The sequence below is a fragment of the Triturus cristatus genome, chromosome 3_1 (assembly GCF_964204655.1).
Source record: "Triturus cristatus chromosome 3_1, aTriCri1.1, whole genome shotgun sequence".
Classification (NCBI taxonomy): Eukaryota; Metazoa; Chordata; class Amphibia; order Caudata; family Salamandridae; genus Triturus; species Triturus cristatus.
In genome coordinates this window covers 189,674,051-189,701,825 of record NC_140583.1, presented here as the reverse complement: position 1 = coordinate 189,701,825, position 27,775 = coordinate 189,674,051, and the positions used below count along the sequence as shown (strand labels likewise).

At 44.7% G+C, this 27,775-nt stretch overlaps 1 protein-coding gene across 1 annotated transcript in view; it reads left to right on the top strand.

The window, feature by feature from the left end:
* The window catches only part of LOC146859903 (kinesin-like protein KIF18A), a 391,179-nt gene that overhangs the window by 241,406 nt on the left and 121,998 nt on the right, over positions 1-27,775 (top strand). The window contains exon 13 of the mRNA XM_085643641.1: positions 13,106-13,344. Within this exon, the coding sequence (XP_085499767.1) occupies positions 13,106-13,344 (239 nt within the window). The remainder of the gene's footprint in view (positions 1-13,105; positions 13,345-27,775) is intronic.

Below are 27,775 nucleotides of genomic sequence, written 5' to 3'. Positions count from 1 at the left end.
CCCATTAGCCACGGTGACAATTTGTAAATGCGGGTTCATTATATATACCAAAATAAATTCAAAGATGGCACTGGCTGATGCACGCGTCCACAGCAGCTATCTTTGCATACTTTTCTTATCATATAAAAAAGCCATTCAAAGATGGGTTGACGGAAGACATTCCTTCAAATTGCTAGCACAGAAGGTCCGACTACAGGGATAACTGTTTCAGTACAGAGGTACTCCTGAGGATTCACAAGGAGAGAGAGTCCCACACTAGAGTATCTGCTATCTTCCATTCCTTAATCTATCTTTAGTTATGCAGCTCCCCATAAAAAGCACAGGGTCTACGTTTGGCTCCAAAATAGATCACCTGTTTTTGCCCTCACTACCCAGATACACTCACCAGAAGTGTCAAGATTATGTGCCGCGCAACTCCGATTAGCAGTGCTCCATGCATGAGAAGCTCTAGCCGCCACATCAGTTCAGGGGCTGACAATCCACCCCTTCAGATGTGTTTGAATCTTCCAAGGTGCTGCAAGTCATTACACACGGGTCTTAGCCTCATGCTGCAGTCCTCCTTCACAGCAGGCCAGTGATTCCCAAACTGTGCGCCGTGGCTCCCTGGGGAGCCGTCAAACCTAGCCAGGGAAGTCACGCACCAAGCACTTTAATGCATTTAATGTTCAAGGGTCTGTAGGCTTCAGTTAAACTAATTAGACTGAAACGCATGATGTAGATGATTTGTAAGTGACATACCTCAAGCTGTAAGCATAGTGCTTAATTGATATCATGTCCAAATGTCATTGGATCCATATGTTCCAACACCCCCAAAGTAAGTGGAAGATGCCTGATTTCTTTTGTTAGACTTGTTAATAGTTTAGTTTTTTCCAAAAGCATTTTTACACCAATGCAAGTTATCAGGAAAGAACAGTTGTCCTATCTATTAAACACACTGAGTATTAAGTATTGACATTTGTACTTGCATCACAGGTACTTCCAGTACACATTTCTGTCAGTACACATGCATTTCCAGACAGGCCTGCTCTCTCCTTGAGCACAGGGAAGTAAAACACCATATACGGCATAATGACACAATTTGGAAGCAAGAAAGAGGGATGTATAAAAAAAAAAATCAGAGTAATTTATTTTACTTGCATTGATTTGGAGGCAATTTTAGGGAGGAGACAGCAAAAATATAGCTATATGTGGTTTAAAACTCGAGAGTCAACCTGCTGAGACAGGTGTGTTGGCACGTATGACATGGGTAGAAATGGAAGTGCATGCAAATATTCTTCAAGCGCAAAAAATAATTTGGCAATGGGGCCTACATGCATAGGGGTGCTATCTAGCACTGTAAGTGGGATAAAAAGATTGAAAGGATACTCTAAAAAAGGCATTGGCAAAGAAGTGTAACAAGGAATATTTTACTAGAGGCGCCGCCTCAGTAATACAAAACACCCTGCGTATATGATTATAATTTGTAGTAGTAGCTGGGCTAGAGTTATAAGTATTTGAGTTATTCAGGATAAAATATCCAAATTAGTGAAAATAGATCCGGTGGTGTTGATCATATATTTATGCTTTATTCGTCAGGTAGAAAAAAGAGAGAAAATGGCACAGCCAACACGTGTTTTGCCCTCTAGATGGCCATCTGGCCTAGGGCTTCCTCAGGGCTGCACATGGGCAGTAGTATATACAATTTATATTTACAAAGGATTCAATATATTAAGTGCATATTTCACACAGGGTGTAGGTGATGGGAAAGAAACAAGGGGGGGGGTTGTTTTGGTCAGAGAATGAGGAGAGAAAATAAAAGAAGAAGAAGAAGCAGAGTTGAGGTGTGAATGATTTAACGAAATAATGTTACAGAATGATAGTGTGATTGGTAGAAGGGAGTATATGGAAGGGGGTTAGTTTAGTGGAGGTGTGAAGGAGTATGTTAGAACAGATGTGAGATCAAGTTGATTAACAGGTCAAGGGACAGTTGGATTAGTTCCAATATTAGTCGTAAGGAGATATAAAAGAGTTTAGTATAGTTTAGTAAAAGTACCGATTAGATTGTATGAAGTGTTAGTCAAACGTGTCAATAAAGGGTGGGGAATAGATATATGGAAGAAGTATTTAAGAAAGGAGAGGAAAGGTTATAATAATTAGCGAGGGTTGGCATAATGGAACGACATGTCATATGGTACATTTGAAGGGAGCTCGACAAATTATGACAAGTTAAGACAAGGCATTTGAAAAACCAATTAGACATCAGCGAAAGAATGAAGACAATAGATTATAAAAATGACAGAAAAACCCCAATTTATGAGGAAAAATGCATATGCAATACCGAAAAGAGAAGTAATAAACAGTGTACAGGTACATGTAATGAGAAACAAACGTTTGAATGTTGAAATTAAGGTCGGTAAGCAATTAATTAGGGAGAGAAAAGGAATTATATATATATGTCATTTAGGAACAAATCGGTCAAGAGAACACGAGAATCCGCATGCATGAGGCAAGTTGATGCGGGTTGCAGTATGGTTTCAGGGTGAATGTGCAACCAGCAGAACGCAATTTTAGACCAACCATATAGAAGTAAGTAAGGTTAATTGGAAACATATCAGACAGCGTTACGTTTAAACAATCAGTCAATTACAAGGTAGCACGTAAGGATAAGTGTAAGAAGCGGGCATATATTTACATTAATATTGTTTTTCGGCGTCAGGGGCAACAGGGTCAGGAGTATGATAAAAGAAAGGAGATCAACATTAGTTACTAAAATCTGACGTTATGCTAGAATCGCGGATAAAAGCGCGCGGGCGTGATGTCAAAATTTTTACGGTAGTGATGTGGTAAAAACGGTGATCCGAAAGAAAGGGCATTGTCGGTGCAATGTGAAAGTGATAGAAGTTTCATATGCAGTATCATGCAAGGCATGGATAAGAAAATTGTAAGGTTAAGTTTATGCGCGTGCGGTTTAGGTCGAGGCAAGAGTGCATAAGGTATAGGACGTGGAGCTATCCCTAGGTGTGAGAAGTGCTCAAAGTGGCTTGACAAACTAAATTACATGAGGTAAACGTAAATGCCAACCTAGAAAGAAAACGGACATGATCTGCGAGTGTTTAGAATTCAGGTGGGTAATTAGGTGAGGTAAACGTGCACGTTGCTAACAGATACGCAAAACTAAGTGAGTGCACGGTATGATCAGGAAACCTTACCGGGTAGTCACGTATAGGGGTTTCTATGTAAAGAAAGGGTTTGTAGACCCTGGATTCTAAGTTGGGAGAAAAACAAACAGAAAGAACCATATAAGATATTAATTCTTTTGGTTCAAGGTCTGGAGGGGCACAGGGGTTATCTCTTACCTTAGGTCATGGCCAATGCCAGGAGTGTTCGGTTTCAGCGGCTTCGATCGTGTGGGTGAAGCCGAAGGAAGCTAGCATTCTAAATGGAGTCGTGTATGAGAACTTCCGGGTTGGCAACCCGGAAGAAGAAAGGTTCTAACGCGCAGCGACATTTAGGGATGGTTTGACAGCGAAGGAAAGTGAAAGCAGGGGGGTGGGCGGGAGGTGAAAACGGCCGCCATGTTGGGATGGGAGAAGTGTCACGGTTAGCAGACAGTCGCTAATGGTGATCGAGAGGTTATGCTATATAATTAGTGGTGGTATGTCAACAGGTAATACTCAAGAAATACAATTAGTTAATTCATCAGCATATCAGGGCATATGTACAATACAATTGACAAATAGACCCAGGAGGCTCATGTGACAATTGAGGAGCCTCGGGTAGGAGGTATTAATGAGGTACAAAGGATGTTAGGAAGGTGTAGTCCTTGGGCTAGGAGAGACAGGCTGTCAGTTATTGGTAAACAGCGTGCAGCTAGTCATCTCCTAACCATACATGCATTTCTGCATCTTTGTTTAGTCCCAGATTGGTAGTTTTGTAGTTCATGATCAGCTCACTTTCGCGTCTCCGTAGTCTGAGTTCGCGGTTTCCCCCTCTCTTGGTTTGGTGTACAATTTCCAGACCAAAAAAGTGAAAGTCCTTTTTGTGAGGGTGTTTTTCTTCAAAGTGTTCCGTAAGAGGATGGCCAGAGGTATGTTTATGGATGTTGCGATAGTGCTCCTGAATCCGGATCCTTAGTGGCCGGATGGTACTGCCGATATACGGAAGGTTGCAGGGGCAGATTATCACATAGATGCAGAATTTACTATTGCAGTCTATCCATTCTTTTATAGTGAATTCCCGTCCTTGCGTTATTGGGACTCTTGTGATTTTACTGCAGCTAAGTTTGCAGATGCTGCAATTTTTACAGGTGTGGAATCCTGGTGGCCTGTCTAGGAATGTAGGCACCGAGTTCCGTTGGTCTACAAATTCTGATTTGCATAGAATGTCCTTCAGATTTGGTGCACGTCTGAATGTGATTTCAGGGTATGTTTTTAGGTCTTCAGTGAGGTTGGGTGTATGTTGTAGTAAGTGCCAATGTTTTTTAAGGCTTTGTCTGATTTGGTGATGACCAATATTGTAATCAGTTACAAAGCGTATTGCTGAATCACTCTTTTTATTCTTCCTGTTTCTTTGGAACATCTGTTTTCTTTCCATCTTTGCCACTGTTGTCATTGTGTTTTCTAACGTTGATGGTTCATATCCTCGTTGTCTGAGTCTTGATACAACTTCTTCTCCTTTTGTTCTGAAAACCTCGTCTTCGCTGCAGTTTCTGCGTGTCCTTAACAATTCTCCTTTTGGAATGTTTCTTATATTATGTCGTGGGTGAAAGCTATCAGCGCGCAGGATGGAGTTTGCTGCTGTTTCTTTCCGAAATAATTTGCTTTGTAAGATGTTGTCTTTGACATAGAGTGTTACATCAAGGAAGTTGATCTCTTTTTTAGAGAAGGTATGGGTTGTTTTTATTCCCCATGGATTTTTGTCAAGCTTTTTCAAGAATCTTTTCAGCAATATCTCATCTCCTTGCCAAATGCACAGGATGTCATCAATATAGCGCCGCCATATTACGATATGGGCGGTGAATTCTGCAAATTCTGGGTCCCACAACCAGAATTTTTCCACGTGGCTCATGAAGATGCATGCGTACGGCGGCGCAAATTTGGCTCCCATGGCCGTACCGCGTATCTGTCGGTATATTTTGCCATTGAAGCTGAAGACGTTATTTTTTAGACAGAAATTGAGCATCTCTAGGGTCATTTTGTTATTTTCTAGTAAGTTGGCAGATTGTGTCCATAGTGAAAGTTGTGCTGCGGTGAGTCCATCCTGGTGTTGGATGGATGTATACAGGCTGACAATATCTATGCAAACTAATATGAAGTCCGGTTCCCAAGTGATATCTTGAAGTTTGTCCAGGATGTCTTTTGTGTCTTGAATAAAGGATGGGATCTCCTTCATGAGTCCTTGTAGTTTTTTGTCCACATATTCGCCCAACCTGGAACACGGTGAATTGATGGCGGGTGGCGGGTAGATGCCCTTATGTATCTTGGGGAGCAGGTCTATACCTGCTCCCCAAGATACATAAGGGCATCTACCCGCCACCAGGAAGACCCATCATAGCAGGTATCAATTCACCGTGTTCCAGGTTGGGCGAATATGTGGACAAAAAACTACAAGGACTCATGAAGGAGATCCCATCCTTTATTCAAGACACAAAAGACATCCTGGACAAACTTCAAGATATCACTTGGGAACCGGACTTCATATTAGTTTGCATAGATATTGTCAGCCTGTATACATCCATCCAACACCAGGATGGACTCACCGCAGCACAACTTTCACTATGGACACAATCTGCCAACTTACTAGAAAATAACAAAATGACCCTAGAGACGCTCAATTTCTGTCTAAAAAATAACGTCTTCAGCTTCAATGGCAAAATATACCGACAGATACGCGGTACGGCCATGGGAGCCAAATTTGCGCCGCCGTACGCATGCATCTTCATGAGCCACGTGGAAAAATTCTGGTTGTGGGACCCAGAATTTGCAGAATTCACCGCCCATATCGTAATATGGCGGCGCTATATTGATGACATCCTGTGCATTTGGCAAGGAGATGAGATATTGCTGAAAAGATTCTTGAAAAAGCTTGACAAAAATCCATGGGGAATAAAAACAACCCATACCTTCTCTAAAAAAGAGATCAACTTCCTTGATGTAACACTCTATGTCAAAGACAACATCTTACAAAGCAAATTATTTCGGAAAGAAACAGCAGCAAACTCCATCCTACGCGCTGATAGCTTTCACCCACGACATAATATAAGAAACATTCCAAAAGGAGAATTGTTAAGGACACGCAGAAACTGCAGCGAAGACGAGGTTTTCAGAACAAAAGGAGAAGAAGTTGTATCAAGACTCAGACAACGCGGATATGAACCATCAACGTTAGAAAACACAATGACAACAGTGGCAAAGATGGAAAGAAAACAGATGTTCCAAAGAAACAGGAAGAATAAAAAGAGTGATTCAGCAATACGCTTTGTAACTGATTACAATATTGGTCATCACCAAATCAGACAAAGCCTTAAAAAACATTGGCACTTACTACAACATACACCCAACCTCACTGAAGACCTAAAAACATACCCTGAAATCACATTCAGACGTGCACCAAATCTGAAGGACATTCTATGCAAATCAGAATTTGTAGACCAACGGAACTCGGTGCCTACATTCCTAGACAGGCCACCAGGATTCCACACCTGTAAAAATTGCAGCATCTGCAAACTTAGCTGCAGTAAAATGACAAGAGTCCCAATAACGCAAGGACGAGAATTCACTATAAAAGAATGGATTGACTGCAATAGTAAATTCTGCATCTATGTGATAATCTGCCCCTGCAACCTTCCGTATATCGGCAGTACAATCCGGCCACTAAGGATCCGGATTCAGGAGCACTATCGCAACATCCATAAACATACCTCTGGCCATCCTCTTACAGAACACTTTGAAGAAAAACACCCTCACAAAAAGGACTTTCACTTTTTTGGTCTGGAAATTGTACACCAAACCAAGAGAGGGGGAAACCGCAAACTCAGACTACGGAGACGCGAAAGTGAGCTGATCATGAACTACAAAACTACCAATCTGGGACTAAACAAAGATGCAGAAATGCATGTATGGTTAGGAGATGACTGGCTGCACGCTGTTTACCAATAACTGACAGCCTGTCTCTCCTAGCCCAAGGACTACACCTTCCTAACATCCTTTGTACCTCATTAATACCTCCTACCCGAGGCTCCTCAATTGTCACATGAGCCTCCTGGGTCTATTTGTCAATTGTATTGTACATATGCCCTGATATGCTGATGAATTAACTAATTGTATTTCTTGAGTATTACCTGTTGACATACCACCACTAATTATATAGCATAACCACTCGATCACCATTAGCGACTGTCTGCTAACCGTGACACTTCTCCCATCCCAACATGGCGGCCGTTTTCACCTCCCGCCCACCCCCCTGCTTTCACTTTCCTTCGCTGTCAAACCATCCCTAAATGTCGCTGCGCGTTAGAACCTTTCTTCTTCCGGGTTGGCAACCCGGAAGTTCTCATACGCGACTCCATTTAGAATGCTAGCTTCCTTCGGCTTCACCCACACGATCGAAGCCGCTGAAACCGAACACTCCTGGCATTGGCCATGACCTAAGGTAAGAGATAACCCCTGTGCCCCTCCAGACCTTGAACCAAAAGAATTAATATCTTATATGGTTCTTTCTGTTTGTTTTTCTCCCAACTTAGAATCCAGGGTCTACAAACCCTTTCTTTACATAGAAACCCCTATACGTGACTACCCGGTAAGGTTTCCTGATCATACCGTGCACTCACTTAGTTTTGCGTATCTGTTAGCAACGTGCACGTTTACCTCACCTAATTACCCACCTGAATTCTAAACACTCGCAGATCATGTCCGTTTTCTTTCTAGGTTGGCATTTACGTTTACCTCATGTAATTTAGTTTGTCAAGCCACTTTGAGCACTTCTCACACCTAGGGATAGCTCCACGTCCTATACCTTATGCACTCTTGCCTCGACCTAAACCGCACGCGCATAAACTTAACCTTACAATTTTCTTATCCATGCCTTGCATGATACTGCATATGAAACTTCTATCACTTTCACATTGCACCGACAATGCCCTTTCTTTCGGATCACCGTTTTTACCACATCACTACCGTAAAAATTTTGACATCACGCCCGCGCGCTTTTATCCGCGATTCTAGCATACCGTCAGATTTTAGTAACTAATGTTGATCTCCTTTCTTTTATCATACTCCTGACCCTGTTGCCCCTGACGCCGAAAAACAATATTAATGTAAATATATGCCCGCTTCTTACACTTATCCTTACGTGCTACCTTGTAATTGACTGATTGTTTAAACGTAACGCTGTCTGATATGTTTCCAATGAACCTTACTTACATCTATATGGTTGGTCTATAATTGCGTTCTGCTGGTTGCACATTCACCCTGAAACCATACTGCAACCCGCATCAACTTGCCTCATGCATGCGGATTCTCGTGTTCTCTTGACCAATTTGTTCCTAAATGACATATATATATATATATATATAATTCCTTTTCTCTCCCTAATTAATTGCTTACCGACCTTAATTTCAACATTCAAACGTTTGTTTCTCATTACATGTACCTGTACACTGTTTATTACTTCTCTTTTCGGTATTGCATATGCATTTTTCCTCATAAATTGGGGTTTTTCTGTCATTTTTACAATCTATTGTCTTCATTCTTTCGCTGATGTCTAATTGGTTTTTCAAATGCCTTGTCTTAACTTGTCATAATTTGTCGAGCTCCCTTCAAATGTACCATATGACATGTCGTTCCATTATGCCAACCCTCGCTAATTATTATAACCTTTCCTCTCCTTTCTTAAATACTTCTTCCATATATCTATTCCCCACCCTTTATTGACACGTTTGACTAACACTTCATACAATCTAATCGGTTCTTTTACTAAACTATACTAAACTCTTTTATATCTCCTTACGACTAATATTGGAACTAATCCAACTGTCCCTTGACCTGTTAATCAACTTGATCTCACATCTGTTCTAACATACTCCTTCACACCTCCACTATACTAACCCCCTTCCATATACTCCCTTCTACCAATCACACTATCATTCTGTAACATTATTTCTTTAAATCATTCACACCTCAACTCTGCTTCTTCTTCTTCTTTTATTTTCTCTCCTCATTCTCTGACCAAAACAACCCCCCCCCTTGTTTCTTTCCCATCACCTACACCCTGTGTGAAATATGCACTTAATATATTGAATCCTTTGTAAATATAAATTGTATATACTACTGCCCATGTGCAGCCCTGAGGAAGCCCTAGGCCAGATGGCCATCTAGAGGGCAAAACACGTGTTGGCTGTGCCATTTTCCCTCTTTTTTCTACCTGACGAATAAAGCATAAATATATGATCAACACCACCGGATCTATTTTCACTAATTTGGATATTTTATCCTGAATAACTCAAATACTTATAACTCTAGCCCAGCTACTACTACAAATCCTACTTTAAATTAGGGGGATAGGGGCCTCTCCCCCTGTCTCTGGGCTAGAACCAGTACAAAAAGGATACATGCTTATTGGATGACTAGTAAGGGATGAGGATCTTTTTCCCCTTAACCTACGTATATGATTATAATACCTTCAACAGCTTCATCCCAATTATTTTCAGGGAGAAAAATGCAAGTGCTCCTGAGGCCAGGCTTACATCCTCCACCAACTTCTAAAAAAAAGTAACAGTGGAGAGCCACAGGCAATGGCCAATGGGTTAAGGGAGCCGCAGGTTGAAAAAGTTTGGGAAACCACTGCAGCAGGCCATGCAGCATTGCACTGTACTCCACCACCGTATCCAGTCCTGGATGCTGGTCAATGTGTTCTTCTGATTCTTATGTCTAGCTCCACTATTTACTGGAGGAGAGTACCTAATTCCTTCATTCAATAAACTTTATTTGGGCCACTTGGGCCATAAAAGTCACATAAAAGCAAATACCTCTTCACTCTCGGCGAGCAGCACTCAGTACCATCTGCCAAGCTGGATAAGGCTCCGATGTGTAGCAAGTTACCAATACTACACGAACATCTTCACATTTTGACAAGGTCCTTCCATTGAGTGGCAGCATGTGTGGCTGCATTTGTAGTAATTTTTAATCTGTTTGAGCTAGTAATAATTTTGGGGGGGGACAAAACCTGCAAATTTAGTAGCAGATGGTGGATTATGTGACAAATGTGGCCTTGGGAGGGGTTTTGAAAAAAGAGAAATAAGCATGAGAAAAGCTTCGACAAGCCATGTTGATTTTGTAAAGTATAAGAAACTCTACGGTTCCTTTGGTCACAAAGAATAGCACCAGAGGAACTGTATCACACTGTTAAAAGTCCATAATTCACCCAAGGGCCGTTCCCAGTCACAAACTTGTCTACCCCTTTCTGTTCACTTGCATGACTCACTCATAGGAAAGAATTGTCTGGAACATCTGAAGACAAGTTAAGTTCTCTTAGCTGCTGTTATGAAGGATTTATGTTACCTTCCTGCATATTGGAGAAATGTGTTTTCAACTTCGGATTTCAATCACATGATCTAGAATCTTTCTCTAGGCATATTGGTGCTAGACTTTTGCTTCCCGCCTCTTCCTACTCCATTCCCCTGGAGAAGGGGGTGCAAGTCTTGCAAGGAACCTGCTTCATTTGAGAACAAACATAGCTGACAAGTTGAATAGGGCATTAATTAAGCCTGCCCAATATGACATTTCTCCCTTGGTCTGTGTAGTGAAAATGGCTCAGTGGACCCAGGGTGTTGATGTTGCAGAGGAATTCCAGGCTACATTTTTCATAATATTTTTCTTCTAGAGAGCTTTTGACCCTGCAAAACTCCCAAAAAAGTAGTAATCCGCTTTTGGGGGGGGGTATTGTTTTGACTTTAACTTACACAATTGTCCTCTGAGAATTTAAAATTATTATTTATATTTAATGGATACTGCTAACTGCAGAGTCCTCATCTTAAAATAATCTCCAAGCACTGGACTGGACCCAGAAACTTTTCTCAATTAATGCACCTGTGTACCGCTGAGTGGCGTTATGTGGCACTGCACCGCCACAGAAATGACGGAGTGGAGCCACATATAAGTGCTACTCCTGTGTGTTGATATCCATTCTTTTCTTTCTCCTCCATCTGACTCGAATATGCAACTCCGCGCCCAATTTTATAAGACCATTTAAAAAACAAAATCACGATTCTATTTAATGATATCCCTGCCTAAAACAGCTCAGGACACAACTCAAAGTAGTGCAATAAATGCATCCGAAGGCAATCCATGATCAAGATCGATGTTTTATGTCCCAAAACATAAGAAGTCAGTCAGTCTTTGTGTAAGTCATAATCCGAGTTGGGGGTGAAGACTCATTCTCGATCCCGAGGCTGTTCCAGCAAGCAGTCAAATCATGGTTGAAGTCCTTTGTTAGTCCAAATCTAAGTCCAAACACAAAAAAGCAAAGAAGGTCTCTAGCCCATCCCGCCACTCTGTACCCAACGAGAATGTGCAAGGGTGTCATAATGTGCGCTGAATCCCTAACTGGTCCCTGCGCACCCCAAGTTTCCTGGACCATTGGCGCCGTCCCAACAGATTGAAGACTTCAAGAGACCATGCTGCAGGTTCTTGGTGCACTTCCTTCAATCCCCAATAAACCGCTGGTGCCCCCAGTTGGGTTACTGCCAGGAGATCCGTCCTTGCTGCTGTCAGACCCCTTGGGACTCATTTCAGGCCCTTCACTGACTCCAGTACAGTCTACCATTTCGGCTCCAAGGCCTACTTTGGCCCTTCCATGTCAACAACAGTACCAACACCGGAAGAAAATCTGGTGCTAATTCAGATGTCAGCCAGTTACCGACTTCAGCCTGGTCTTGACCAATGGAGCGCTGTAAGTGTACAATAGCCCAACCGGTCATTGAAGATCCAGACTCTAACCCGCTGCCTCTATCAGGCACACACACTAACAGACTTAAATACCTTTTTGACTCTGATTCTGAACAAAGGACACCCTAAAATGGGGATTATGCAGCAGAAGGGTAGGTTTCGCTTCCCCCTGAGTACCCTGAGGTCAGTGGACTTGATCTCTCCCCTGAGGCTGGAATTGACTCCCCACTTGGGCCACCAAGGCAAGATAGTAATATTTGCAGTAGTAGTTTGATACATGGCTAAGTTCCTGTATTTGCAGCAGCCTTTAGTCAAGACAAACTCAAATGTTCCTGTGGATATTTTTCAGACTGGCCAGCCATGTCTGATTCCTTGCTCCTTTTTCATGAGACCCTTACCGATACCTTGATGGGGACTCGGTTAAAGCCCTGTTTGTGGCCTCCATTTAGTAGGCGGTGGCCAGGCGTCTCAGACCAGCTCTTGGTGACCCTGACTTTTCTACTGAAACTTTCTACTCCAGATAGCTTTGTATTTCAGACTTCAACCATTAACGTGACTCCCATTCATTCCCCAGGTGTCCCCCGTGTCTTGGAGTCCAAAAGGAGTGAAGTTTTTGGAAAACATATGTTCTTCTCTGCTGGCCTGGTATTGCAGTCAATAAATGCTGTGACAATTTCTGATGGACAAGATACAGCCAAATATGTGATCCGTGCTGAGCTATATACTACTGAGTGACTTGGGTGAATGGGAGTGTGAGTTAGGGTGCAGTAGTTTGCACTGCTGGTGTGCTCCGTCGAAGATTGTGGATGCCTTCCACCAGATTCTCTTAGATATACAAGCACTGTAAGGTTTCATTTGATGTTCAATATTTACACATTGATAAAGCGTTGATGTTTGTGCAATGCTAACGAAGGTGAGACGGACATTCATCACAGGAATCATTTTACATAATGGATGTCCGATTGCTTTGGATTTCTGGCAACGTAGGTACAGCCCACATCACAACTGTGGCATCCTTTCTTCATATTTCAATATTCAGGTTTCTTAGAATAATGATGCTGGTGATGCTGTAGGTGGTGGTTGTGTTAGTAGAGGAACTCATGATGTTAATGGGAGGTTGAAGAATACATTCTAAATCTAGTTTTTTTTTTTTTTTTTTAAGATTGTGGTATTTTTTCTTTTAGGCTCCTGAACACAGCACTTCCAGTCCTTTGGCAGGAGTATAACAAATTAAGAGAATCTACACTGGTAGATAATACTATTGAAGAAGACTTCAAGAAGGTGGAGCATTTGGTGCAGAGAGAAAAAGCAGTAGTGTGGGCAGATCAGACCATGGTAGAAGAGATTAAGCAAGAGTGCCAACCCGATATTTCTCTTGTCATGGCTTTCCCAAACCTACAGTGTACTCCAAGCACTCCATGCAGTAAGTATAATTTATCCCTAAGAGTTACTTTGTGCATGCATCTTCTATATTCAACTTAGTAGACTAGTTCTTGTGTTACCACATTGTTTAAATCCCTTGTTGAATCAGTGGTGTCCGTTTTCTAACTGTGTGAATTTCAGATCCTAATTACTGCTGACATGGTACCATTTCCAAAGTAGTATATCCAATGAATAGGGGATGACGCCTACTCCATATTACTGAAGTTGTTCAAAAGTCCGCATTAAGTACTGTGAAACTTTACAAATGCTATATTTTCAGACAAAAGACAGTTACATCCATTTTTCATAAATGTTAGTGTACTGTATGGATTGTTGAGATTATTTAGGCCAATACTTGAGTATATAATGCTGGCTTTACCTATTTGTTGTTTACCTGCTCCTTTAAGTTCAGTGAAAGTGTTATATGAGGATGAGATGCAGACGTGGCAGTCGGTTGATCTGCTTGTAGAGGGATCAAATTACATGGTACATTTACTGCCCAGGCAATACAGCCTTTTACCTACATTCGTCCAACCTTGCTCTACATAACTAGGTAAAAGGTCAGTGCCAGAACGTTATGTGCTGAATAAATGTCGATAAGTTTTCTTCGAAACATGCCTCATTTATTATGCATGAGGATTCCTAGTATCATATCTTAATCTCCTACCTAGGATGTACACAGCAGGATTACCATCTTCTGTATAATAACTCTGTACAAAAGTCACCGTTAACGTCATCCTTGGACAACAGGTCCACTATACATAATGGAAAGCCATTACATATCTAGATAGAATCCCTGAGGGGATTTAGTGGGTATAAAAGAACCACATCCATGGAACAGGATTTTGAGCTTGATTGGAATTGCTCCATATGATTATAGTTTTGTAGTGCTTAAGAGATCATGGCACTTCCGTGATTGTCAGGCTTTAAGGGATACATCAATGTCATAAGCAGATTTCAGGCCAAAACTACACCTACCATTGGTGTGTATGGTCTAGCATGCCTCAGAGGTTTATCATAAGTGTACTCTCATGCACACCAAAACATCATAGAGCAGAAAAACAGCTCTTAATGAATTGAGCACTTGACAAGTATCACAGTCTTAACTGTTACAGGACACGCTCCAAATCCAATTCATATCCCCTAGCAGTTAAGTACTTGGAGCAGGCTACTTTGAATGACAAGTCCACCTATATGAAACATAGAAATCACAGCAAAAGTAATTATTTTTCCTCTTGAGCATGTCACAATGCAGGAACCATTTCTCAATGTTGTCTACGGCGTCTGTGCCTCTTCTTGAGCATATGCACTTGACTTAGGAGCCCAGTTCTGTGCTGGCTCTGAACCGGAGGCTATCTAATCGACTTCTAGTGTTTCTGACTTCTTATACTGCCCCTGCACAGTTCACCCATGCCTTGCTGGTTTCTACCTCTTCTAGCTCCTGTTGGCATGCCTTTGGGCCCAATGGCCCTGCGGGATCACGAACCGTACCATTTTTGGCAGTTGTAATTCCAGTCACACCTCTCTTGTATCTGCTGGTTCCAGATCAGGCCTCCGTATTACCTAAGACCATTTTACACAAAGCAAAATCCAGACTTCAAGCTAACCTAAATGATGAACCATTTTGCGATTCTTAGTCGCAAGCTCAGCACTTTCACACATAGATGAAATTCTTGAGCCTGATTATGAATTTTTCAGATAGCTGATGTAGGAAGCAGCTCTTTATATAGTAGACCATAACGAGGTACACCATAATGAGTCCAGTCAACCCATTTTTGGGTTACAGAGGCAAAATGCTCCTTTTTGTGGTAGTATGGGTGAGCAGTTTAGGCTTATCAGATGGTTGTGCTAAGCATTTGTTGTACTCTGAGGCAATAAATGAGAGACAATCTCTAGAATAAATCCGAGACCAATTTAGAAAAATAACTTTTATTTATATATGCATTTTGATACCAAGTACTTGGTTATCAAGTAAGTACTTTTGCAGATATGAATTTTTTTCAGGTAAGTAAATAATTCAATTCAATGCATCTTTCTGCAGCACTGCTTCCTTGCGGAGGAAAAGGTATATGAAGAATACAGTTATTTGTGATCAGTTTCAGGTGGGGCATAGGGGAGCTCTCCTTCAGGACTTAGGACTGAAGGGGGCCATGGTCCAAACTAACACCAGCAGTTACTCATTACCTGACGCGTCCGTGTGGATAGGTGCTGGTCGACTTGGTAGCTGTGGGTGCTATGCTGATGGAAAGAAGGGGGGCCATCTAGAAACAGGCTGTAGAAGGGGACCTCGGGACACATACAGGAGCTCCCAGCAGAAGGCCTGGGTCACAAGGATCCTGGACACAAATGGGCACAGCCGAATACTCTATAACCGGGGAGTGGAAAGGTCGGCTGGGCCCAGTGCATCCTAGGGGCTTGCCGTTGTTGGTTTCACCGGTTAAGGGTACAGAATCAAGAAACCTGGGTGTAGGAAAGTGCCCCTTTTTGCACGGTTACCGCCCACTTTTTGCCTGACATCAGATGCTTCCTGACTTGATGTGCCCTGGGTCCCTGCCAATCAGGTTCGCAGGCCCTGTGTTCTTTCCCAAAACTGAAACGTTGTACCCACAATTGGCACATTTCAGGCCAGAGGTAAACCCCTTGTAAAAGGTACCAAGGGCATTGTGACCAGGGAGGCCCTGCACCTCAACACCCACACACTACCATTGCAGGCTGCGTGTTTTGGTGCAGAGAAAAGTGAAGAGTCGACATGTCACACATCCCTGTAAGCTCTCCCTGCCTTTTGCTGTCACCAGCAACTGGCTCCCACTGGTTCTGCCCCCCATCTTGGGTGGGAGAATCAGTGGGAAAACCACGCTAGAAAAAGGTGTGCCTACCTTTGCCAACCTCACCCCTCAGGTGGGGGAGACGAGGTGAAGTACACATCTCAGTTCCCTCCATCTTGAAGATGAGGGGACTCAGCCAGTTAGGGAGAGGCTTATGCCCACTCCCACTCTAGGGTGGCATAATAAGGGGTGTACCCTCCCCAAGGAAGGGACCCATTGGTCCTGAAATACACACCCTTTTAAACGCCCCTAAATCTAGTATTTAGGGGCAACCCTGGACCTTGCCTCCTGAGATTCGAGGAAGATAGAAGACAGACCGAAAAGTCGTGCTGACCCAGGAAGAAGAGGACACCTACTGCTTTGGCCCCAGCTCTGCCAGCCTGTCCTGACTCTGACCTGTCTACAGCGCAGAAACCGGCTTGGCCAGCAGCCCCACAGAGCCCAGAGGACCTGCCCTGCACTCACCTTACAGACGCTGCCTCCCATGATCAGCAGATTTTCTCAAAGACCCCAAGGCCAGAATCCAGATGCTGGCGATTCGGCGATTTGCCCCACTCCGCACCAGACTCCCACAGCCCAAGTTTGAGTGGCCCAACACCACAAGGAAGTCTCCCCAGTGATCCAGACCTGGGATCTGGTGATTCCCACCTCCCTCAAGCTTCAAGATGAAGCCTGCAACCTTAACCTAAAGGGTCCCCCTGACAGTGACCAGAGCTGGTAAGAAAACCCGACGCCAGAAGACACCCCTGCACCCGATGCCCCACGGCTTTGGGTGGCCCAACCGACGGTGTCCAGGTATCCCCCAAGATCCCAACTTACCTCTCCAGCCGGTGGTCGCCTTCAGGAAGTCTCCCTGCCAGAGGCTGCCGCAACTTAACCGAAGATCTCAATTGAAAAGCTCTGGGTCCCGACATCTTTAACACCCTACACCCCACTGCCTCAGTGCCACTGGTGGTGCATCTCTATTGCCTGTCTAGACCTTGGGGAACCTTGGTCCTAACCCCCAAAACTCCCACTCATAAGTAGTCTACTTACCTAAGAAACCACTAACACTTTTTCGTTCATAGGAACCCATGTTATGAGATTTTTGGCCTAAAATATTCCAAGTGTTGGACTAATGTTTGTATGGAAAAAAGATAACTAAGACTGCAAAGTATAAAAAGTCTTAGTTACTTTGTATTGTGAAATCCTTAAGTCGGGTATCTAGGCATACCAGCCCCCAGTACTCAATGATCTAGAAGTAACAAAAGTATTCTAAAAGTGGTTATTGTATAATACAAACTGCTTTCTGAATCATTGCCAAAGTAACTATTCAAAATTCAAAAATAAATGCACATAATTGTGAAATCCTGCATTCCGAGTTATTTTACCTACCTGTACCAAGTCCTGCTTTGTTCTAGAAATGAACTACAAGTATACCTTTTTTATACTTACCAAATTGATCTGGATTCAGTCTGAGTGTGTGCTTCAGTCTGGATTGAGTGATTACAATATATACTTAACACACTCTCTGGATAAGCTTAACTGCTCGCCCACACTACCTCAAAGAGAGCTGTTAATACTTACCTAATTTAGCCTCTGATGTACCTCTGGGGACTCCCTGGACTCAGTGCACACTAAACTTTACTTTGCTATAGTATATACAGAGCCAGCTTCCTACATTAGTGGATCAGCGGTGGGATGTAAAACCTTGCCTTTATTGGACTAACTTAGTCAACCTATGATCACATGAGAAGTATCCAAAATTGTCTTTAGTACAACTCATTTTTTAAATTGACAATTTGTTTCGAAAGTTCCAAAAATCTTGATAGGGCCATTTGTTAAGTCCCTGTAGCCTTTTTAGAACAAAATAAGTCACTGAAGTTAGTGCAGAGGTATTTAGAACTGTGATTGTAGGTCTTCTAAAAAAAAAAAAGAACCCCACTTTAGAAATATAATGAGCAACCCAGGAAATATGGTTGAGGAGCTCGACCACACCCCTCACTCCAGTGGTGTTTAAACTTTGTTACACAGGGCCCCCCTTGAGCAAAATATTTTGGAGCCAGGCCCCCATCAAACCTTTGAAGAGGTAGATTGAGAAAAGTGTAAGGACTATACTAAATGGGGGTGGATTTATAGTTTGTGAATCCTTTCAAACACCAGTAAAATGTTTTGGTGGGCAAGCATCCATGCTTGTTCAGAACCATGCCTGTGCAGATAACTCTGCAGCAAATTGTTTGCTACTGGGATGTTGGTTTTCTTATTTTAGAACACTTAACGCATATGTGCAGTGAGTGTAGCATCTTGGCATCAAAGTGTGTCAGAAAAGTCAAGCAGTAATTGCAACTAGTTGTATGACTTCAAAATGGAAATAGCAGTTGTCAAAGCCTTTCCAAATCTAAAACAATTTTCATTTACAAAATAAAAAAGAGCTTTGGATTGCCTACACCTTATTTTGCACAGGCACATACAGCAACAAGTTGTTTGAGGATTGGAGCTCATGGCTCTATTCATTTATGAATTCACAAATCAAGAAGTGGATGTGGGAGAGAGGAGTTCACTGAAATTTGGTTTGGTGCAAAACGCACAGCGCCTTCAAATTACTTTTCCTTGGCAATAGGAACCAAAGAAGGGATCAAAGTGTCAGCAAAAACTGGGCCGCAGCATTCTGGATGTGCGGCCTCACAGGAGATACCAGTAGGTCTAAATAAGTGACAACTGGCCCCAGGGCAGTTTATCCCTTTGCAATTATGCTAGCCATGTTTTACTAAAAGGTGATTCCACTCACAATTGGTAGTGTTACTGCCATGAATTCTCCACCACAAGGTGTACTTTGGAAGGTTAGGCAAATATCTGATAGCACGCTGTCTGCAAACTAACCCATACTTAAGTGATGCCTTCTCAGTACCCATTGTATCAGCCCTAACTCTACTGAAGGAGGGCAGAGACTGCTGGAATGCTACACAGAAACTGCATTTACAAAAAGCACAAAACAAGGTCAGACCCCGCTGAAGTAAAATTTCAGAAAGAAGTTTTCCTGAGTCTCGTATGGTAAAAACAAAACGTAACCCCTCAGCAACATGTGGAGCTTACAATAACTGGGAATCGCATATGCGAGCAAACCATGTTTTTTATATACAATTAATAGTTTAGACAGATTTTCTTGTAAACAAAGGTCATAATTCTGAGATTAAGATGTAATATAATAATCTCAGTTTTAATAGGATAAAGGTTTGCCCATTTATTATTTGGTGCTTTTATAGAGTAGAATTTATGGCATAGGCACTAACAAAGGGATAAGCCTTGTGAGTGGCATAACCTCCTGCCAAAACATGTAAATGACACAGAGCATACACATTGACCCAATGTGAATGGCAAACACATTCATGGAGGACTGACTTAAACTTTACACAGTGCTTAAAATAGAAATATACAAGTGCAGGTACCCTATACCAGAGTACTTACTTGCTTTTGAGAAGTGCTAATACTGTCCAATTAAAACTATTGCATCTCTACTGAGAAGTACTGGTACTGTCCCTCTCAAAATAGAGAAAAGCAGGCACTCAGTACTGGCCCATTTAAAGCGCATAGCTGTGAAGTCTCAAAGGTCCAGGCCAGGATTTTTCTTTTTAATTCTGGGACTTTTAGTCCCATTTTATAATGAACTAAACAACACTACAGGTTCCGGAATTCAAAGGAAAAACACCTAGGCTAGACCAGCCCATCAAGTATGGAGCTTGGAAACTTAGCAGGGCTGCTGACTTAACACATGTATGCATGTTTCTCCTTTCACTACAACCAACACAGAAACAAAGGAAATGCATGCATTGGCAGCTTGAAAAAAAACACCAAGCAAGTAGAACATTAAAACAAAACTGAGTAAAATGTTTTATTGAACAAAAATACTAGTACTTGATGGAAAACTACAGCTACATGTCTCAATAGTAGTGTATGCTGATTAACTATTGGGGTGACAAATATCATGATAAAATGTAAATGCCAAAATTATTCGAAGTGCTTTCTTTCCACATTGCTCATTCTCCTTGCCCACCCTCGTTTTCTTACGCAACTTCCAGGGTTCTGCAATGGGCTTCACATCGAACATGAGCAATTGCATTAGAAGCCCAACTGCCTTTCAAAATAAGGCCATAAAATACCAAACAGGAATAGGCTATAAAATATTTCAGACAAAGCTGCAGCGAATGTATGGGACTCGTAAACCACGGGGGTGGGAGAGTGTGGAGCTGCATCCCCAGTCTCAAGACTCCACCCACCCCAGGGGCCACGCCCCACAGTTTGAAGACCACTGCTTTACTCCAACCTACAAGGTAGAGATTTAAGGCTCCTCAGTAAGGCTAAACAAATAAGAACTGGGTCCAACCCTGCCAGTATACAACTCCAGGAGTTCCTGGCAGGGCATGCAAAGTACCACCCTACGGAAGAAGGTGAAGACCTTCAGGAGAATGGGGAAAGTAGTGAGGATGATGTATTCTTAAACCAACCACCTCAACTACTTCGGGAGGAAGGGAACTTTGTGTCCTGCCCTCCACATCCAAGAGGTACAGGGTCTGGCTCCTACAGAGGTAGGGCCAACTCCATACCAGACAGTGAGGACAACTTTACAGAGGAGGCTCTCCTTGTAGCAAGGATGATCAAAAGACTACACCTAGAGATTAGGCTCCTAGCTCAAGAAAAAGAGCAGCGATGGGCCTAGGACCATCAGTGGTGCAGCAATTTAAAAAAGGCTAGAGAAGGAAGGATCCTATGATCCTAAAATTCACAAAAGGATTGTCCCTAACATTTAGGGTTCTGATGACATCACCAAGTGGGTTAACAGCCTTTGAGAGGGCTTGTGAAGCCAGAAAAGTGAGGCAGTTTCCCTGGGGGTGTGGGGGGAGCCCTTTGGGAACTGGTATCTGGTAAGTGCAGAGACAGACTTCTCACCCTTAGTGAGGTAGAAGCAGAGTCCCATGAACTCATGAAGGGCACCCTGATTTGAGGGTTTTGGACTCACTACTGAGGAGTAAAGAATTAAATCAGGGAGGCTCAGAAATCCCAGAGTCAGTCCTGGGTGGAATTTCTAGACTGCTTAGTAAAGACACTAGAAGTAAAGTGCAGAATTATGAAGGAGTTTAGCATTTGTATATGAAGGAACACATTTTAAGTAACTGCATCAATGAAAAGTTGCATCGGTGTCTGGTAGACCAAGGTCCAATTTCCCCCAAAGATTTGGGAAAGAAGGCAGACCACTTGGTCAAGACAAGGGTAACCAAGACCACCACTGGGAGTGACCAAAAGAAATGGGTCTCAAAGCCTCTCCAACTGAATGAGGTGAGAAACCCAAAGATAAAATACAAGAGTCTTCTAAAGGCCCCCAAAATCCTGGTCAGTGGGGTGGGCCCAAGAACTCTTCCCAGGCCACTAGTTGGTACAAGGGGAAAGATTTAGATCCTGAAAAGGCCTGGTGTTTCCACTGTAACAAGAAGGGACACCGCACTGGAGTTGCTGCCTGTCCCAACAAACCAGTCCCTGCTTCCCCACCAGTTACTACTGGTATGGCAAATCTCCAGATGGGATCGATAGTGTGCCCAGAGCAAAATAGAGTTCACACTGAGGATGTTTTAGTCTCTGAAGGGGAGGGAGAGTTAGCCACTTTGGCTTTCTGGTCCCCTTCTTTAACGAAATACCTGCAGTACCCCTTAGTGCATGGGACTAAGATAGAAGCCCTGTGGGATACAGGTGCCAGTGTTGCTATGGAGAGAGATAGACTGGTTTCCAAGAGTAATACCTACCTGGAAATACCTATCCAGTTACCAATGCGGACAGTGTCACCACTAATCATGTCATGGCTATGGTGATATTAGACGTGGCGGGGGATTACTGGCACAAAACTGGTAGTGGTCTCTCCAAAGCTCACAGCCGCCTGTGTGCTTGGAAATAAACTGGAAACCCCAGCATGGGGTAAGGTAGAAAGAAAGACGCATGCAGTCATGCTGCAAATCCCTTAGAAAGTGTGTGTAAAAACGAAAGCACAATGCCTAGCACAGGGTGAGAAGGAAGTGTTGGAGCCTGAAATGATGGCCCAACCTCGCAAGAGGAAAGGAAGGAAGACTGGTGAAACAGCTTCCACACATCAGAAAGATCAGTCCCAGAGGAAACTGAGCCCATGGAGCTTGAACCTTAGGAGGTAGAGCTCTTAGAACCTGGGGGACACTCTAGGGGACAGCTGTGCCTTGAACAGTAGGTCTACGCCACTCTTGAAGGCCTGAGGCAGCAAGCTGCTGCACAGGAGCAGGGAAACGTCAGTGGCTCCCACAAGGTCTATTGGGAGGAAGGACTCCTGTACACTGAGGCCAGAGATCCCAAACCTGGTGCCACTAGGAGAGTGTTAGTTCCTCAACTGTATATCGTTTTTCTACTTACTTTAGCCCATAACATCCTCTCGCTAGACATCTGGGCCAGACTGTAAGAAAGTGCCCCTTTTTTGCATGGTTGCCCTCACTTTTTGCCAAACTGCTGATGTACTTTGACTGAGTGTTCCCTGGATTCCTGCCAAATAGGTACCCAGAGCCTATGTTCTTTAACTAAAACTGCATAAAGACAAAACCCAATTGGCACTCTTTGGCCACAGGTCAGTCCCTTGTAAAAGGTACCGGTTAGATTTGGGGGTCTCTAGTTGGCAGAGGTAGGTACCTTTGTCCAAGTAGGGGCCCTTGCGTCTAGTCAGGGTAAGGGGGTACACTCCGAAAATAACCCCTGCTCCCCCCTATGGTAGCTTGGCACGAGCAGACAGGCTTATCACAGAGGCAGTGTGTAAAGCATTTTTGAGCACATACAGTAATCAAGTGACAACACTCCAGATGGACACCACACAAGTTTTATATAAAAAATAAGTATGCTTTATATAGACTTATCACAAGACCACAAATGACAAAAATCCACAATACTGTACTTAGAATGGTAGAATCAGCTTAGTTCTCTTAAGATGGTAAATGTGACACTCGGAGTTCAATGTACCTTAAGATGCGTAACGCAAAACAACAAAAGTATTGCAAGGACGGTGATGCGTTGAAGATCTGGTGCAAAGAAACAAAGATGGCGCTTTCTTCTTGATGCAACACGCTTCCTGGTGATGCGGCGGCGTCTGCTGGGACGTCGATCCTCTCCTCTGGCGATGCGAGGCGCTTCGGTGGCCCTGCGATGACTCAACGATTCTTCTGCGACAAGCTTCCCGGTAATGCGGCGGCATCTGCTGCGACATCTATCTTCTTCTGCGGTGATGCGAGGCGCTTCGTGTTGTGAAGCGGCAGCGGCAGTGCGGCGACACGGTTCTTGCTCATGAGTCGCGCTTCCAGCTCCTTGCGGCACGCAGTCCCTCTTGCAAAACAGCAGGCACTTCCAAAGAACTCTTGGGGAGCTGGTGGGTGATTTCTGTCATCCCTGAGACTTCAGCAGGAGGCTAGCTCTTTTCTCAAGCCCTTGAAGATCCTTCACAAGTTGAATAAAGTACACAACGTTCCTTTTCTCCTCTCTTTGGCAGTCAGGCAACCACTGCAGGCCAATCCCTCAAGCTTAGGTATAGTCTCTCCTCAGTCTCTCTGGTTCCTCTTCTCAGCAAAGGTTTCTTCTTGTTTCCCAAAGTGATCTAAGGTTCTTGGATTTGGGTCCCAATATTTATACCCAGTTTCTCTTAGTTCTCTGAAGGTAGAGAGGCTTTTGCCTAGTCCAAACCAGTTCTGGTCAGTCCTGGAGCACTTTGTTGACAAGAATCCTTCTTTCCTTTCAGAGTGCAGGGCAGAGACATCAAACGCACCACATGAGGTGGAGCCAGCATTGTTGAGGGAAGGCACAGCCCTATCCAGGTCCCAGGTGCAACTCCTCCCTCCCATCTAGATGCAGATCTCTCCATTCCCCACTGGGCCACCTCACCCTGTCTCCTAGAATTCCCCAGCCCTGTCACTCAAACCCCAGACAAGGAATACACAGCCTAGCAGAGGCAAGTTTGAATGGTTAGACAAGAAAATGCCTACTTTCTAAAAGTGGTATTTTCAAACACAGAATGTTAAAACCAACTTCACTAAAAGATGTATTTTATCATTCTGAGTTCAGGCATACTAAATTCGAATTGCTACCATGTTCTCTGAGTCAGTTAGGATTATAAGATGTAATAATCAAACTGCCCGTTCGGGCCTATGGAGAACAGGTAGACTTGCAATAGTGAAAAATGAAAATGGCTGTAATTCACTATTAGAACATGCCACACACACCAGGGCATGTCCTACCTTATACTTACAATGCACCCTGCCCTTGGGCCTACCATAGGGGTGTCTGATATGAAGAAAAGGGAAGGTTTAGGGACTGGCAAGTGGGTGCACTTGCACAGTCAGCATGACAGTACCAGACTGCACGCAGGCTCTGCAATGGCCGACCTTAGACACATTTGTACAGGCTGCTTCTCTGGGTGGCATAACTAGTGCTGCAAGCCCACCAGCAGCATTTGGATTTACAAGCCCTGGGCACTCCTGGTGCACTGTACTAGGGTCTGACAGGTAAACCAAATCAACCAATCATGGAATCACAAATTCATACATCAATTTACAATAGGGAGCACTTGCACTGTGGCACTGGATAGCAGTGGCACAGTGCCCTGAGCATTTAATACCAGCAAAAACACATGAGGCAATAGCAAAAAATGGAAGGGAGACCCACGCCAAGGTCCCAGGTCTAACAACTACTATAGCCCCTGTGGTAGCCAAAGCCCTCACTGGTGTCTTTGCCAGAGTAGGGTTCCCTAAGGAGGTAGTATCAGACTGATGTACCAACTTAATATCTGCATACTTAAAACACATTTTGGATGAGTCTGGAGTGATCTACAAGTTCAATTGTATATATAGACATTTAGGCGACTAATGAAAATATGGGCAAACAAGTGTGAATACTGAAACCCAGACCAAAGTTAATATTGAAACAAGTTATTGATATCAGAAAGCTAGAGATGCAGAGCCATGATCAATATACATAAATAAATACATTATCCCAGAAATATTTTTTTATATATTTTTTAAAACTGTTTGTACTTCCATGTGAAATATAGTTTAACAAGCCTGTGTACTCATTCATACTTCCATACTCATCCTTCTAATATGAGATTCATCTTATTCAATAATGCATAGGAAAGAACAAGCCTAGTAAATGATCATATTCAATTATAAAAACCCATCTATAAGCCATGCTGTATATACATAAGCTCCAGCTCTACAAGCCGTGTTGTACATGAAAATTCAGTCTTCACCTCTCCCATCACTTTGTGTGCAAGCCACAAAGAATTTGAATGTTCAGTTTCTAAGAATTTTTGACCAATAATGAAGTAAATGTGATTCCATGTAGGTCCCAACAATATAAACGTTTGCATCTGAAAGAAACACGTTAGTTAGATTCCTCACCTTAGAATATCCCCAGGCGTCAGACTGGATCCGGAAGATTTTTCGTCAGCAATACCCCTTGCGCGTCGCTAGGCGTCGTCTGCGGCTCCGCGTCCGTCGTTGGCGTCGTGCGCCGTAATGACGTCGTCGGAGTACTTAGACGCCGCCCTCGCGCGCTGACGTAATTTCTTCTTTTTTTCTGCGCCAGTAAGCGCCGATCCGGGAGAGCTACCCCTTTTAGTCTTTTTTGACTAAATATTTTGATCCCTTTTGATCTTTGTCAATCGACATCTGGTGCCGGTAGGATGCCTGGGTTCAAGGCTTGCGACGACTGCCACCGACTGATGTCGGTGACCGATCACCACCGCCGGTGCCTCTACTGTTTGGGCCTCGACCACGACGCGGACTCGTGCTCCGACTGCAAGGCCCTGACCTCGAAAGCTAGGCGGGAGTGGTCCCGTAAGCTTCTCGAGCTCCGACACTCGGCTCGTCTGGCTCGAAGTCTTCGGGTAAGTCCAAGCGATCTAAGAAGTCCAAGAGGCGACACCGCTCTTCGGACTTCCCTCGCCGGTCGCGCGACTCGGCCGAGGGTCAGGGTGGTTCCACCCCCGCGGCTCCGCAGGAGCCGCAGGCGCCGCGCACGTCCCCATACCCGCCGGTCCCTGGGACTGACGCGACGCCGGCGGAGATCGGTGCCTTCCTCTCGGCCATGAGGAAACTACCTCCGCCGTCGATGCCCGCCGGCGCGCCTTCGGGCCCCGCAGACTCGACTGGGCGACCTTGCGCGCCGGCGGCGCCGTTGGAGGCTCCGGCCCCGACGCCGCAGGTCGTCGAGGGGCCAATGCCTGGGCCCCCGTCGACGCCGGTCGACCTCGTCACGCCTCCTCCGCTGGCGCCGACTCCGGTTCCACCCCCGACGCCGACTCCGGTCGACGTCGTTCCCCGGTTCAGCCCCTGTCCGGACCCGACACCGATGCCGCGCCCACCGACGCCGCATCCGACGCCGCTCGAGACTCACTATGTCTATCGTCCGGCTCCGATCATTCCACCTGTTTACCAGGAATCGGATGTCGGGGGCGACTGGGAGGGGTCCGATGACCCTATGGCCGTTCAGGCTCAACTGTCACAGGACTGGGCAGATGAACTGGGGGAGGCCGTGGTCTGGATACCCTACCGGACACTGGATTCATCTCTCCTCCGACTGTGGCTTCGGAGGAGGGTGCTGCTTTTTCCGTGGTGCTGCGCAAGGCGGCCGAAGCCCTAGGGCTGGAGTTGCCTGCCGTGGCTGTGAGGACTAACATCCTCACTGAGGTGCTTCAGTCTGCAGCAAGCTCCACTGAGCCTCTGCTGCCCTTCAATGAGGCCCTCACTGACGTTCTACAGGGCACCTGGTCCAAGCCCTCCACAGTCCCTCCTGTGGATAGAAACGTCGCCAGGCGCCACCGCCCTGCTGCGGGCGACCCCAGTTTTCTGTCGCAACACCCCACCCCCGAGAGCCTGGTTATCCAGGCCTCTACCTCCCAAACCTCCTTCCCGTCCGCTCCTCCGGACCGGGATTCCAAGAGACTGGAACAGTTTGGCAAGAAGCTGTTCTCCTCCCTCAGTTTAGGCCTGCGGTCTTTAAACACCGCCTGTCTCTTGGCCTGTTTCTCCCACTCTTTGTGGGATACGGTGGAGGACGTGCTGCCCCTGTGCCCAGAGGAGGCCCGGACACGACTTTCCCAGGCTCTGGCCGATGGGAGGGATGCAGCGCGCCATGCAATCCGGTGTGGACTTGACACCACGGACTCGCTGGGTAGGGCTATTTCCACCACGGTGGCGCTTCGGCGTCACGCCTGGCTGCGGTCCATGTCCTTTTCGGGGGATGTCCAGAGCACTCTCATGGACATGCCCTTTGATGGCGCTCGCCTTTTTGGTGAAAAAGCGGACAGTGCGCTGGCTCGCTTTAAGGACTCTCGGGCTACGGCCACGTCCTTGGGCCTTTCGGCCCCATGGCCGCAAGCTTCCGCTTTTCGCCCCTTTCGTGGCCAAGGAAGGGGCGCCTCCTTACGTCCGCAGAGCCACCGGCCGCAGACCCAACCTGCACACGGTCGCGGACGTGGTTTCCGAGAAGGGGGTTCTGGAGGACGACGCGGTCAGTCCACATCCACCCCGGCAGCATCCGCCTCAAAGCCTTCCTAGTCCGAGCTTTCAGGCCCATTCATCG